The sequence below is a fragment of the Protopterus annectens genome, chromosome 2.part0, assembly GCF_019279795.1.
Source record: "Protopterus annectens isolate FY-2018-M chromosome 2.part0, PAN1.0, whole genome shotgun sequence".
Classification (NCBI taxonomy): Eukaryota; Metazoa; Chordata; order Ceratodontiformes; family Protopteridae; genus Protopterus; species Protopterus annectens.
Genome location: NC_056728.1, coordinates 1,744,891,000 through 1,744,905,847, shown reverse-complemented (window position 1 = coordinate 1,744,905,847; position 14,848 = coordinate 1,744,891,000). Strand labels below are relative to the sequence as shown.

The 14,848-nt window shown below is 43.8% G+C and overlaps 1 protein-coding gene across 1 annotated transcript in view; it reads right to left on the bottom strand.

Moving 5' to 3' along the window:
* CASP9 (caspase 9) overlaps window positions 1-14,848 on the bottom strand; it is a 785,542-nt gene that overhangs the window by 366,165 nt on the left and 404,529 nt on the right. Inside the window, exon 6 of the mRNA XM_044060440.1 lies at window positions 807-983. Within this exon, the coding sequence (XP_043916375.1) occupies window positions 807-983 (177 nt within the window). The remainder of the gene's footprint in view (window positions 1-806; window positions 984-14,848) is intronic.

Sequence of the window (14,848 nt, the reverse complement as noted above, 5' to 3'; positions counted from 1 at the left end):
ATTGTCAATGACAAAGGTTTAGTAGAGAGGTTAGCATAAGAGAGGCAAGACTGACTGGTTGAAAGCTGACTACTCCCAAATAGAAGGAATACAGTAATGTGGACTGTTTGATTCAGCCTTAGTAGAAACAAAGAATTGTAGTTGTTTGACAGACATCTACATCAACCATGGAAGACAAAGACCTTGCATGTTTTAGTATTGATGTCACAATATAATGGCAAACCAAAGAAAAGTACATGTACTGAAAAAAAAAACATCTCAGTCTGATCACAGTATGACACTGCCAGTTCCTCTTGCTCCATCTCCTGCCCATCCAAGAAAGAAAAAGAGACAGAGTAATACATGGGGGAAACAAACAGATTCAAAACTTAAGTTGTAGGTCTTTGACAAGGGCTTCCAAGCTAAAGAAACAGAGATGGGATTTACCACACAAAACAAAACAAAAAAAAAAAACATGGATTTTAAGAACTACACTGGAGAAATTCTGTTACCAACAAGAATTCTACTTTGAACGAGTGGTAGAAATTGAGCTAGAATCAGTTGCAATGACTTGAAAATCAGCTCATGTCAGTGGCATTCTATAACTCTACATAAAATTCTACAAGTATGAACACATACATATACAAATGCAGACACAAAGACGCATACACACATTACAACAAGTATTCAAAATGTCAGGAATATATTATTATTATGAAGCCATAATCAAGCATATCCCAACCACATCAATTACAGTTTTCAGACATAACAGTTTTGGTATGTATGTTTATTTTTCATATTACAGTCTTATTCTGATTTCAACTTACCATCTTCTTTAGATTGGTGTACACAGTCACAAGGAAATTAAATGATTTAAAAAGATTTTCCAATTTATTGCAGTCAATATTGGAACCAAGTCGATTGGGGTGCTTAATGTTATCCTGGAATATCATGTTGTTGATTATTAGACAATGTCCACATGGGTTACTGCTCATTTTATAATCCTGAAATAAAAAATGACAATTTGTACTGTTAATCTATACCTTACATTTTACATTTCTGCAAATGACCCATTATCATAGGCAAAGCAAGCATCTATACTACTACAGACTTGTGTTCATCTAGCAGCCTCAGCTTCAGAGGGATAAGCTAGGGAAAGAAGTTCCAAGCAAATAAGGGCTTATTCTACTTTCCTCTTTTGGGTAATGAAACCAGACTCTGTGGTGCTTTTCTTCTGATGGACACCAGCTAGCTAACAGCATTTGATCTATGGTACTATTTGCACTAGAATACACTTAATGCTACATACATATGAGCAAATGTTACCTGTTCACTTCACTGTATATTCATACACCATCAAACTATAAGAGCATACTCTGGAAGTATTATGGGATTTGTCTGCCTTTTTCCTTGCCCTAGCTATATCTGGTGACTAAGATCTTGATAGTCTGCAATGTTTCCTTCAATGTAGAGTAGAATCTACCTGATGATCTGACATATTGGGATGCTGCCACAAAACCGCACAGGAAAGGAGAACATTTTAATTAACTGGGACTGAAGGCCAGTAATGCAGTGAGAAAGGTAAAAATCACATCAATATCCAAATGAGATGAGATGAGATCATTTCCATCTTCACTTTAACGACAATAATATGAACCAAAGATCACAGATATAATGGTACTGGAAATTATTTAATGGGATTTTATATATTTAGAAGTTATGTACTCACCATAACGTTCCATCTGAGTAGGTATATTCATTTGTCTGCAACCTGTGGGTTATGGATCCGATATCGGATCCGAACCGGCATGGTTTTCCAGCTATGGATCCAAGCTCTCAGCTCCTCCCCTCACCCATAATGCCCTGCTCTACCCTCATGACCTCAGATCGAGTTTGCCAACAGCAACAACACCCTGAAAAGGGTAACAGATAATATGCAGGAAACTGAAAGGCCAGGGGGATAGGAGGGCGGGATGGTTGCAGACAAATGAATATACCTACTCAGATGGAACGTTATGGTGAGTACATAACTTCTAAATCTGAAGTAGGAGATTAATATGTCTGCAACCTGTGGGACAGAGTCCCCAGCTACCTGAACCTTGGGTGGCCATCATGGAAGGATATTCAGCCAAAGGATGCTCTACCCTAGATGCAAGATCCAACTTATAGTGGGAGATAAAAGTATGAGATGAAGCCCTGCTGCACAAATATCATCTAGAGGCATCCTACCCTTGCAGGCTGCGGCGGTGGTTACTGACCGGGTTGCATGGGCATGAACACCCTCCCCTTCCTGAAGCTTGATAGGCCAATAAGATGCACTGTGAAATCCAGCGGGACAGAGAAACTTTAGAAATTGGCTTGCCCAAATTAAATTTTGCAAAGGAAATAAACAACTGGTCGGATTGCCTATGACCAGCCGTCCTGTTTAGATAAAATCTAAGTTGCCTGTGGACATCTAATGAGTGAAGCTTATATTCACCTTTGTTTTCATATTTAGGGAAGAAAACAGGGAGGTTAATGGACTGATTGATGTTTGCTTCAGAAGCAACTTTAGGAAGAAAGGACGGGTTGGTCCTGAGGTAGACACGGTCCGGATGAAAAACCAAGTAAGGAGGTTTAGCTGATAATGCTTGAAGCTCTGAAACTCTCTTGGCCGATGTAATGGCTACCAAAAGGCTGTCTTGTAAGACAAGAATTTGAGATCCACCATAGCCGCTGGTTGAAGGGGCGGTCAAGGCCTGGAGAACCAAGAGAGGTCCCAAGGAGGAACCGCTTGTTTTACAGGGGGCCTGAGAAGAAAAGTACCTTTAAGGAAAATTTTACACAACTTGGCTGACATAAGAGGGTTAGAGTCATGGCCAATGTGATAATGAGAAATTGCCGCCAGTTGTACTTTGACTGTGGAACTGCTGGCACCATCGTTAAAAGAGTGGTTAGAAAGTCAAGCACTAAGGGGATTCAGGCCTTGCAAAGAAAACCATTTCCACTTGCTGCGGTAGACCTTCCTAGTGGACGGTTTATGAGCTGCCACCAGAATTGCCTTAACAGGTGGAGTCCTGATCAAGAGTGGAACTGGAGCAGCCAAGCGGTCAGCTTCAGGTTGTCCAGATTCGGAGGGAGGTGCAGGATGGATGGGATATCAGATCCGAATGGGATCTAGAATCCAAGGAGGATTCACCGAGTGAGACCTTAGGAAGGGGAACCAGATCTGTCGAGGCCAAACGGAGCAATGAAAATCATTCTGCAACCCACCCGAGCTTGAAGAACTTGGAGCATCAGAGGCAAGGGTGGATAAGCATACAGAAGACCGGGTGGCCAAGCATGCACCAGAGCGTCTCTTGGGAACCTCCGGGAGGAGGTATCAGCGGCCAAAAAACTGTCGCACTTGGTGTTTGAGGAGAGGCAAAAAGATCGCATGAAGGAGTTCCCCACCGTGTGAATATCGCTACTTGACAATTGAGAGACCACGTGGGGTCAGAATGGTGCGACTGAGCTTGTCCGCTAGGATGTTGGACCGACCGGAATGTGCGTTGTTGGTGGAGATTGCCCATTCCCAAACTCTCATGGCTTCTCGACAAAGAGGGTAAGACCTTGTTCCCCTTGCTTGTTGATGTACCAGACCACAGACATGTTGTCCGATTGAATCGCAATTGTTCCCAAGGGAAGAAAGTCCAAGAGCACCGCTCATCTCTAGAATGTTGATATGCAGTAAGGTCTCTGAATCGCTCCACGCGCTTGGGGACGGGGCGCTCAAAAATGTGTCCCCCCCTGAGGCGGGGGGGCGTCGTCACCGTGTGTGGAGAGAGAAGCAGAAAAACAAAATGGGCCTGTGGAGAACTGGAGGTGAAGCCACCACAAGAGGGACTGGCGCCTTGATCGCAATGGGATGATGCATAGGAGAGCAAGGTAAGACCACTGTACTAAGAGAGTCCACTGTAGGATGCATATTGAGCCTGGCAAGAGGGAGAAGTGCTATAGCAGGCGCCATGGACCCTAGAGCCCTCAGGACCAACTCTGCGGAACAGAAGTTGAGTGGAGAATGGCCTGCACCTGGAGCTGCAGATTTTGAACTCTGTCCGCGGTGAGGAAGGCTCTGTGTCTAGCCTGGCCCCTATAAAATCTAAGAGCTGTGTAGAGCCAGGTTGGATTTCTTTGTATTTATTGTGATGCCCAGAAAAGGAGCAAGATGGAGAAAGGAGTCTTAGTAGATGCCTTGTTGGGGTGGTAGAAGCCAGTCGTCCAGGTAGGGAAAGACCTGCACCCCTGAAGCCTCAGGTGGGCCGCTACCACTGCTAATACTTTGGTGAACACCCTGGGGCTGTGGTGAGACCAAAGGGAAGGACCCGAACTGGTAGTGACTGGCTCCCGAAGCGGAGGAACCTCCTGGGCCTGTCCATCAGGATGTGCTTTGAGGTCTATCGAGCATCCAGTGATTTTCTCCCAGAAGGGGAGAATAGATTGCAGAGTGCCCATTCGAATTTTTCCTTGGGGACTGCCAGATTCAAGAGAAAGGTCTAGAATTGGTCTTAGTTCCCCGTCTTCTTTGGCACTAAAAGAACCTGGAGTAGAACCCTGATCCGATCTGGTCTGGGGGACGGGCTGGGCCTTTAGCAGATGGCCAATTTCTGCCAAAGCGGCCCCCCGGGTGGAACGTCTGGGAGGGACTTCAACTTTGGAAAGTGAAGAAAAGGATGCGATATCCTCTGGATATGATTTGGAGAACCCAGCGGTCTGATGTTATGGACTCCCATGCCGCTAGGTGCCCCGAAAACGCCCCGACTGCCTCCAGAGTGGAGCAGCTGGGCAACCCCTCACCTGGACCCGAAGTTTCTGGGAGCCCCTCTAGGGCTACGCCTCTAGAGCGTCTCCCTGTCCTCCTCTGCCACGGAAGGACTGGTTGTCGAGCAGGCTGGGGACTAGCTGCGACTCGGAACCACATCTTCTTCTGACCCTTTGGTTCCTAGAGTAGGGCCTCTGGGGTGCAGAAGAGGCCCGGGGCGGCGAGAGAGCGTCTTCCCCCCTTCCGGTTTTGCCAAAGAGCAGAACCATCAAAAGTGACTAGGAGAGTAGCCGCATAGAGGTGTTGTGTAACTGACCTAAGGCCATAGGGTACAGCACCCTGTCCTCCTCCGACATGGACTCTGGGGAGATGCAGCGTATTCTTTAATGAGATCTCGCTGCATCCAGGTCGCTGAACTAAACATCCGCTCCCCAAGCGTCCATCATCCGAGACTCCTTGCGGGATGGACTGAGGACTCTCCTGAGCAAGTTCCTCTGGTGGGGCCCCCCCACATGGCATCGACGGTGGGCTAAGGATCCTATCGGGCCTCTTAGGAATTGGCTCCACGTGTGTCGGTTCCTTCCACACCCTGGTGGTAATGAGGTCCACCAGGAGGACACCCAAGAGGTAGATGGGCCCGCTTCAAATGCCTCCAAGAACACGGACTCGAGGAAAACTTGGGGCAGACCACCCCTCTTACATTTCCATGATGTCTCCAAATGGACATCCTCGGGGGTGACCGTGGGGAGCCTTCCCTTCCTCCAAGTCCGTGTCTTCGTGAGACTGGGGAGTCAATGTGCCTCGGACATCCTCTGGGGGCCTGTCAGAGGACTCCTGCGAAGCAGCAACTTGTTCCATTGGAGCAACTTGGGGCACAGAAGCGGGCTGTCCCAGGGCAGGATGGTGGAAGCCTGGCACAGTGCAGAGGGAGGAGACCCTCAACAGGGCCCTCTCCACTACATCAATCCCCGGATCCGAGGCTGGATCCAGGCTCCGAGCGAGGGCAGGGCGGATCCGGCGGGTCGGAGAAGGAGCAATCGGTTTAAAAGGGTGTTGAGCTCCCCAGAGGGAGGCAAACACTCCCATCTGCATCTGGGCCTGGATGAACCTTCATCATCCGGTCCAGATCAGCATCGTGGATCTCGGCGAGGCTACCGGTAGGCCTGGAGTGCCTCCTCGATAGCCTCGGTCTCCTTCTCCTCAGGTCCCAGTGAAAACACACAGGAGACCGGAAGGAGGAGACCGAGCCCGGGCGGGGAGAAGCCCGCTTGGCTGGCGGGGCCAAAACAGAGGTCTCGGCCGCATGGTGCTTCTCCCTCCGGTCCTTTTCTTAGCATCCCTCTCCTCCGAACCAGAAGCGGGAGGTTGAGTCCCAGGAGGGAGGAGGGTGCAGAATAACGGAAGGAACGGAGGTCGGAGCCGTCCCCGGTAAAAAAAGGCCCCAAAACAAGCTTGGACCTCCGCTCCTTCAATGCCCTGGGTTGAACCCTGCACAAATGGAACATCCAGATGTGAGGTGTTCAACCCCAGGCATCTAACACGAGTGTGGCCATCAGCTGGGGAAAGCTTATGGCCACAAAATAGACTTGGGTTGGTCTGCCATCCTAGTCTAAAAAAAGTAGTTACCAAACTAAAGTAACTAAACAACCAATACACACACAGGCCCAACACACACACTCTACGTCAACAGCGAGGGGAGGGATAAAACTTTTAGATTAACTCTAGAAAGTAAAAATATCAAAGGGGAAACCTACACTTTCACTCAAAAAAAGAATACAAACTTCAAATTTCTGAAATTTAACAATAAAACTACCACTTAGCTTGAGAGCTTGAGAAACAAATCCAGTCACCATAGATCTGGGGTCATGAGGGTAGAGCAGGGCATTATGGGTGAGGGGAGGAGCTGAGAGCTTGGATCCATAGCTGGAAAACCATGCCGGTTCGGATCCGATATCGGATCCATAACCCACAGGTTGCAGACAAATGAATCTCCTACTTCAGATCTACTGTTAAGGAAGAGGACAGTAAACCATGGACAGAGATCTAGAAAGAAACATCAAAGCAGCCAATATGGTCCTGTCAGTGTCAATCATTCTTTGCAACAGTCTGAGTATTGAAAGGGGACTGTACATGAGTGCATAAGTGTATATGACTACTCAACTGTTTATAAATAAGGAGAGCAGTACCTGATAGAAACTTAGACAAAACATGGAAAACAATTGAAAATTCTTGAGAAGGTTAAAAATTTGTTAAGCATCCTCACCATTCAGCGTCTAGCAATACATCCCTGATCCAATATCAGTAAAATTAAAATGAGCATATACTTATATTATTTTGGACCTTATTTCTGCATAAAATCAAAATTAAACGCTGTGGTTTGCCTATACGGGAAACACTACTGTGTTAACCCACTTGTGGAAGCCATACAAAACTGCATCAGAAATCTATTTACAGTTTCAGAAGACTTTACTCTGTTTCCCAAAGAACAACAAAAGTGTTGCACAGCAAAGTGTTTCACAGCTGTTAATGCTGTGGACTACTTAACGGTATACTTGGCTTCTGATTGCCATGTAATTTTTTACTCAAGACTCTGAGAAGTGTGGAAAGCCCTGAATTGACAGATACAAACTGCTCTAATCTTGGTGTCCTCCAGGCATTCCAAGCTATGGTTTTCATCAAAAAGGGAAGGAAAAAAGCAATTACTGGTAACCATTTGAAATGTCAAACTCAGACTAAATGGCTGAAAAACAGACTTGCATATACAAAGTCAAAGATTGCCATTTCTCTAGATATTCCTTTTTCTCCAAGGTATGGTAACCTCAGAGTCAGTATATATAAGTTTGGGGGTGTGGGTGCCTTGTCCCCCCACAAAAAAGAAGTTTAAAGAACAACAATCTTTGAGATTAATTCTTTTACTTGGTTTTTAGGCCTTTTTTTCAGCTTGTTGTTACTCAATATTTCGAATACCAATATTTCGATAGGAAGCCCTGTTATTTCATTTGTTTATTGTCTACTACTGTTGCACTTTCAATCACCTGCATTTTATACTGTTTAGTTGCTCTTTTAAAGCTTTTTACTCTCTCTATAAAAAATGGTACTTTTCCATTATTGGGGCAACACTTTAAACGCGGTAGTTGCGCTTGGAATCCTTGCACACCTGTTATCATCCCTATGTCTCGTCTCTTTTGCCAACCACTTCTGTCTAGTCTTCAGATGTCACATCCCATTATTAAAGTTTCATCACCAAAAACATAATCACATACCCTGTTTCTTGAGATGCTTGGAATCCTCACTATTTATTGATGGAAGCTGTGATTTGCTGGCAACAGTTACTGTAGGGGGGATTAACAGGAGCTGCATCACTTTTCTTTTTGTCAATTACAATTGTAATATGGACTTCCACCACCTAATCTCTCCCTAATTTACGCATTTAAAAATAGGTACAGGAATATTTTAATCGTGGCAGCTGGCGCTCGGAATCCTCACACAGCTCTTAGCCCTGAAGTTTGTGTTTGGAATCTTCGCACAGCTGTGAGCCCTGAAGTGTTTTTTTTTAAAGCACCAGCTAGTGCTTTTAAAGTGTTGCCCTGATAACGGTAACAATCTGGTCTTCAAGTTCAAAAAAGTATGCAAGTTAAACAAGTGACAGTACTGCTCCTTGTCATGTACATACCACACTAAGAAGAATTTACAGTGACATTACATGACAACCACCTCAAAAGTAAAAGAAACGTAGCAGACTACATTTTAAACATTAGGAAGTGAATCTGGACTTTTTTATTACATAACTTGTAGAATAAACATGGATCATAGCACATGAAGTAATCACAGCACATGAAGTAACACTTAAGCAGGAGGCATAAAAGTTGAAATGTCTTTCAACATAGCTGAAAACAATGAATATTTTGGAATGGCACATATCTACATAATTTCTGCCAAATAAGAGTCTAGATGTTGTCTAGCACTGCCCCAATGCCATTTATTACACCACTTGGTACTGCCCCATAATCGCTCCACAGTTTGTATACGACACCCAATGTCTGGATCCACGGAATTGTAGCTGTGGTTCACACTGAAATGTTCATATCCAGCATCCCTTAATTCATCACTCTTGCAAGCCTTCCAGCAGTCTGAGTGAATGATACTACCTTCTGCTATGTTGTCCTGAATGGCAGATAGTAAGGGTTGGGCTGAACGGTCAGGGACAGCTACCAGAAAGCACTGTTTGGACTCCCGGCACAATCCTCCAAAAACCAACTGTTGAAGAAGAACACAGCCAGTGTTGCTTTTTCTTTTAGTAAAAAGACTTTTAGCTACTTCCACAATTTTGTTTAATCCACCAATTTTTTATAGAAAGCTGTGAAAGTAAAGCAGTAGCACACACCTCCCGCATATAGTTGTTCCAGTCTACAGTAGTGTTACGATTCATGTGTAATTGTAGTTCACAAAAGTCCACAGATGTCAACTCCTGACACCAGAAGTAAATAAATCTGACAGCAGTAAGGAAAGGGATGCCTGACCCCTCAAACCAGTTTTGACTTCGCAAACCCTTTTTCTCAAGGAATACATGATGAGTACGCCATTTGGGAGCTTCCTTACTACTGACACATAACTTCAAAATGTGCCTATTAGAACAAAATCTTTCATTATAAAGAATTCCTTTCTCCTGTAAAAACTGAATTGCTGAGTCTTTGTCCTTTGGCAACTGCCAGATAGTATAATCCATGATGCGTGAAATAAGTGTAAAATTGACAGGATTGAAACTACCTGTGAAAGACACATCATCAACTGATATGACTGAATTCCGAGCGTGTGGCAAATATTATAGATAAAACAAGTTTTAGTCTTACTTCTCTTCAACATTCCTTTCAACCTGGGAAATGAAAACATTTTAAAATGTACAACTTAGAAAGGGGTTTATTTCATATGACTGCTACCAGGATAACAAATTATGTGAAAGTAACATTGCACTGTATACAAGTATGTGCATAAATGCACTATTACACTGTCTTTGTGTGTTTACTTAGTGAATGTTACTTTTCTTTAATTGACTAGAAGGCAAGGTTGTTACCGTTGTCAAGGCAATACTTTAAATGAAGTAGCTGGCACTCTGAATCCTCGGCACAGCTGTTAGTTTCCCCAAGTCTCTTGGCCAACCAGATCTCTCTAGCCTTCACATGTCAGATCTCCTAATTAAAGTTAAATAAGCAAAACCAGTCACATACCCTACATTTTCATATTAAGGACAGCTTTGAAAATGATAATGGAGAACTGCAGATCTAGCTATTGTTTCTCTAGACCTATACAAATAAAATATGATATTACCATGAAAGATTTGGTTTGCTGGCAACATTTACTGTAAGGGGGATTGACAGGAGCTGCATCACTTTTCTCTTTTTTTTTTTGTTATTGCTAATAACATTTGTAATAGAGAATAGCACCCACTCACTTCTCCCTAATGTAAGCCTTTCATGACTGTTTTTAGAGATGGAAGATCTGATTTGCTGGCAATAGTTACTGTTGGCGGGATTAACAGGAGCTGCATAGCTTTTCTGTGGGGTTGTTTTGTAATACAGTTTGTAACAGGGCCTAGCACCCCTTCACCTCTCTGTAATGTAAGCCTTTAAAAATATGTAACAAAGACTTTAAAAGCGGTAGCTGGCACTCTGAATGCTCACACAGCTGTTAGCTCTTAAGGTTTTTTTTTTTTTAATGTGTACGAAAGCATTACTAATGTGCAGCAGTATTTGTTTCATCAAAACTAAAAAGACAGAATTCTTTCCAATTTATCAACAGGTATGATTTAGCTTACACTAACACTACAATAATACACAAAATAAGCAGCTGTGCGATGATTTCAACCACCAGCTACCACGTTTAAAGTGTTGCCCCGATAACGGAAAAGTACCAGAAAAATTACTGGTGGTTATTTCTGTCTGGTCTAAGGGTATAGCTTTCTAGTTTTATTCACAATAATGTCACTATTTTGATATTCTGTGGGGTATGTCTCATTTAACCATTTAAGCACATATTACTCCATTTTAATCATAAGTACATTTACTTGCAATTTCTGCCTGGTTTGGTGTCATTATCTTGCAGTTACAGTAGCAAAGTACAGTTTTGTACCTACCATAAATGTAGATGTTCGAGTGCTAATACAGCTGCAGTCATAACAGATGGGTTCTCCTGCCATCAGGCGGGTCCTCGGTCGGCCGAATTCCAAAGTCTAGGTCCGGCGTCGGTTGTCGTCGCTTCTTCCCTGACGTCAGTGCGCCAGGGGTATAAAAGAACCAGCAGACGCCATTTTCTTCAGTTTTTCTTGCCCCAGATGTCAGGTGCCCCCAGAAGGAAGGCAATACATAAATTGGTGTAATAAAGCAATGCAATGTAATCAAAATACAGTAGTTGCAAGCAAATACACCATAAAAGAATACCCCAATCAGGTTGTATGAGGAGGTGTTAGCCAATAGGCCTATCCCAAGAGGGGAAGGAGGGAGGGAAACCTGGACTGCAGCCCTGGACTGCAGCTGTATTAGCACTCTAACATCTACATTTATGGTAGGTACAAAACTGTACTATGTTCATCGTGCATACAGCTGCAGTCATAACAGATGGGTAGAATCCCAAAGCTAAGAAAGGGGTGGTAGGCACTAGGTGGAACTAGGAGGAGCCAGAATGCCCTGCAAGACTGCAGTGGCAAAGCCTGCTCTAGTTTTGGAGTATAATGGTAGGTGGTAGTGCTTGGAGAAGGTATGCACAGAACTCCAAGTGGCTGCTTCCAAAATATCTTTGGTAGGAACTCCTCTGAGGAAAGCTGCAGAGGTAGCTGTGGCCCTTGTGGAGTGAGTTCTGATGCCTGCAGGTACAGTTTTACCATGAAAAGAGTAACAAAAGCATATGCAGTGGGCTATCCATTTTGAGATTGTCTGTTTGGAAATTGGCTTCCCTTATAGGTTCATAGGTTCATAGATTAGTACTTGAGCTCCTATAGCATAGGACACAAAGAGCTGTTCTGATTTTCTGAAAGGCTTTGTTCTGTCCAAATAATAACGCAGCTGTCTGTGGATGTCCAAGGAATGTAGTAGTCTCCCCCCTTTGTTTTGAGGATTAGGGTAAAAGGTAGGTAAGTGTATAGCCTGATTCAAAGCTACCCTGGATACCACCCTTTGGCATAAAGGACGGGTTGGTTCATAAGGAAACTCTGTCCTGATGGAAGATGATAAAAGGCATGAGGGCTTGTAGTTCTGATACCCTACAAGCTGAGGTGATGGCCAGAAGGAAAGCTGTTTTCCAGGACAAATATTGCAAATCTGTTGAGGCAGCTGGCTCAAAAGGAGGCAAGGTCAGCTTTTCTAGAATGAAATTGAGATCCCAAGCAGGTATTGGTTGTTTCCTTGGGGGGTTTATATTTTTTGCCCCTCTGAGGAACTGTCTTAAGAGGGGGTGAGAGAATAAAGGTGGATCAGTGTTGTATTCTGCAGAAATGGCTGAGGCATGGATTTTGATGGAGGAGAATGAAAGTCCACTGCTTAGCAGCTCAGCTAGATACTGTAATATTTGAGGTAAATTTAGTTTTCCAGGATTCTGGCCCTTTTTCTCATTCCAGGCACAAAACCGTTTCCATTTTGCAGAGTAAGCTTTTCTAGTAGATGGCCTTCTAGCCTCCAAAATGACATCCTGCACCTCCTTGGACAGTAGGTTCTGTTGTGATGTTAAGGAATCTTCCATGCGGCCAGACTGAGTGTTTTCAGCTGACTGTGAAAAGTTTTGAAGCTGTGCTGAGTTAGAAGAAGAGGCATTAGAGGTAGGGTCCATGGAGGGGAATGCGTCAGGCTCCTCAGGAGTGGGTGCCAGTGCCGTCTTGGCCAGTCTGGAGCAATGAGAATCATCTTTGGTCTGTCTGCTCTGGTTTTTAATAGAACTTTGGGCAACAGAGGAAGAGGTGGAAAGGCATAAATTGTCATTGTTGTCCAACTGAAAGAGACAGCGTCCACTCTCCAGGCCTGTGGATGGAAAGTCCTTGAACAGAATTTTGTCAATTGGTGATTTTTGTGGGAAGCAAAGAGATCTATGTCTGGCCTTCCCCATGCTTGAATTATCTCTGTAAAAACTTGAGGATGCGACTTCCATTTGTGTGGATCTGTCATATTTCTGCTTAGGTTGTCTGCCAGCGTGTTTTCCTTGCCTGGCAAGTACTGTGCTTGAAGTTCGATTTGTAATTCCAGGGCCATGTTCCAAAGTGACATGGCCAGTCTGCATAGGAGGTATGAATGGGTTCCTCCCTGTTTGTTTATGTACCACATTACCGTGGTGTTGTCTGTCCTTATCAATAGTTGACCTGGATGCAGAAGGTCTTTGAAAGCTATAATAGCATTTATTACTGCTAGCATTTCCTTTTGATTGATGTGAAGGTGCTTTTCTTTTTGGGACCATTTGACCTGAATGCACCGATCTGTCATGTGCGCCCCCCAGGCGTAGTCCGAGGCGTCTGTTGTGATGACTTGATTTGCTTAAGGCTTGCAGAATGGGAGACCTGTGTTTGTTTGGCATGCTTGAGCTCACCACAGAAATTCCTTTTGAAGACATGGAATTAGTGGTATTATTGTTTCCAAACTGTGGCTGTGTTGAGACCATCGGTTTTTCAGGTACCCTTGAAGTTTCCTCATATGCAGCTTTGCACATGGGATTAGTAGGATGCAAGATGCCATGAATCCCAGAGCCTGATGAGCTTAGCACTGGACATCATTCTACCTCCTCCAAGAATGGTATCACAATATAAGCAAAAGATAAATAAATAAATAACTGGCTTTAATAACTGGCTTAGTTTCTGGTGTCATTCCAAGGAGGGTCCGATATTTGTAAGCCTGGGAGGATACGTTCAACAGACCTCACTGCTACGTCAGGGATGGCCTGTAACTGTCCCCTGTGTGGTTTTGTACATTGGCAAAGACCTTGTTCACTCCTATTACACCTTTTTTAGGCAATGCAAACTGGATAAATATACCAACATAATGAAACAACCAACTGAAAATACGAAGCATAAACAAGTTCTCCTCAACCTGGAAGGCAGATATTGATGTAGTGTCTGTGACATGGTTTAAACTGGTGGAGCGTATTCTGGGTCACCAGGGCTATAATGCTTTCCACACATTTGGACCAATGACTGGGCAGGAGGGAAAAAAGGTGGTGGTGTCTCAGTCTTTGTCTGTGAAAGGTTATCATCAACGGCTGCCTGATGCTTCTTCATGCCCAAATCACTATCAGGAAGGTCCGTTACTACATACTGGCTACTACAGAACCCCCTCTATGACCCAAGAAAACCACAAGATACATCTACAAGAGCTGGAGTCTTAATCCCAATACTTATTAATCCAAACATCATCTTCCAAGAGAATTTTAACTACTCATCTATTGACTAACTTGCACCATGACTAATGCACAAACAGAGATTCCTGGTCTTTGTCAAAACAAATGCCATGGAACAATTAGGCAACAAACTATAGGAAACAACATCTTAGATCTTGTCCTTACCACATGGGAGCATCTTACACCATTCCTTGTATATCTTCATCCCTTGTTAGGTATGGCCATAAAACAGACACATTTAAAATAAAATTGAAACCAGAGGCTCCCTCTACCCATGGTACCTTTACAAACTTCTCAAAGACAAACTATCAGTTCCTAAGCAGTACTTTGCCAAGCTTCAAATCCTCACCAAACCCTGAAAATTCTGCTGCTTATGTGGAAGCCTACACCATGGAACTGTACCAGCATGTAAAAAAAGTACAGTTGTGTACACTTACCATAAATGTAGATGTTTGAGTGTATTCACTGTTGCAGTCATTACATTTGGGTAATCTGCTGGCAGGTTGCCCTCAGTCGGCCTGATTAACAAAGTCTTGGATCCTGCGTCGGCTGCTGCCCCTTCTTCCATGACGTCAGGTCATCAGAGGTATAAAACATGCAGCCGATGCTATTACATCAGTTTTTCTTGCCCCAGATGTCGGGTGCCCCCCAAATGGGGAGCTATATATATATATATATATATATATATATATATATATATATATATATATATATATAATTAGA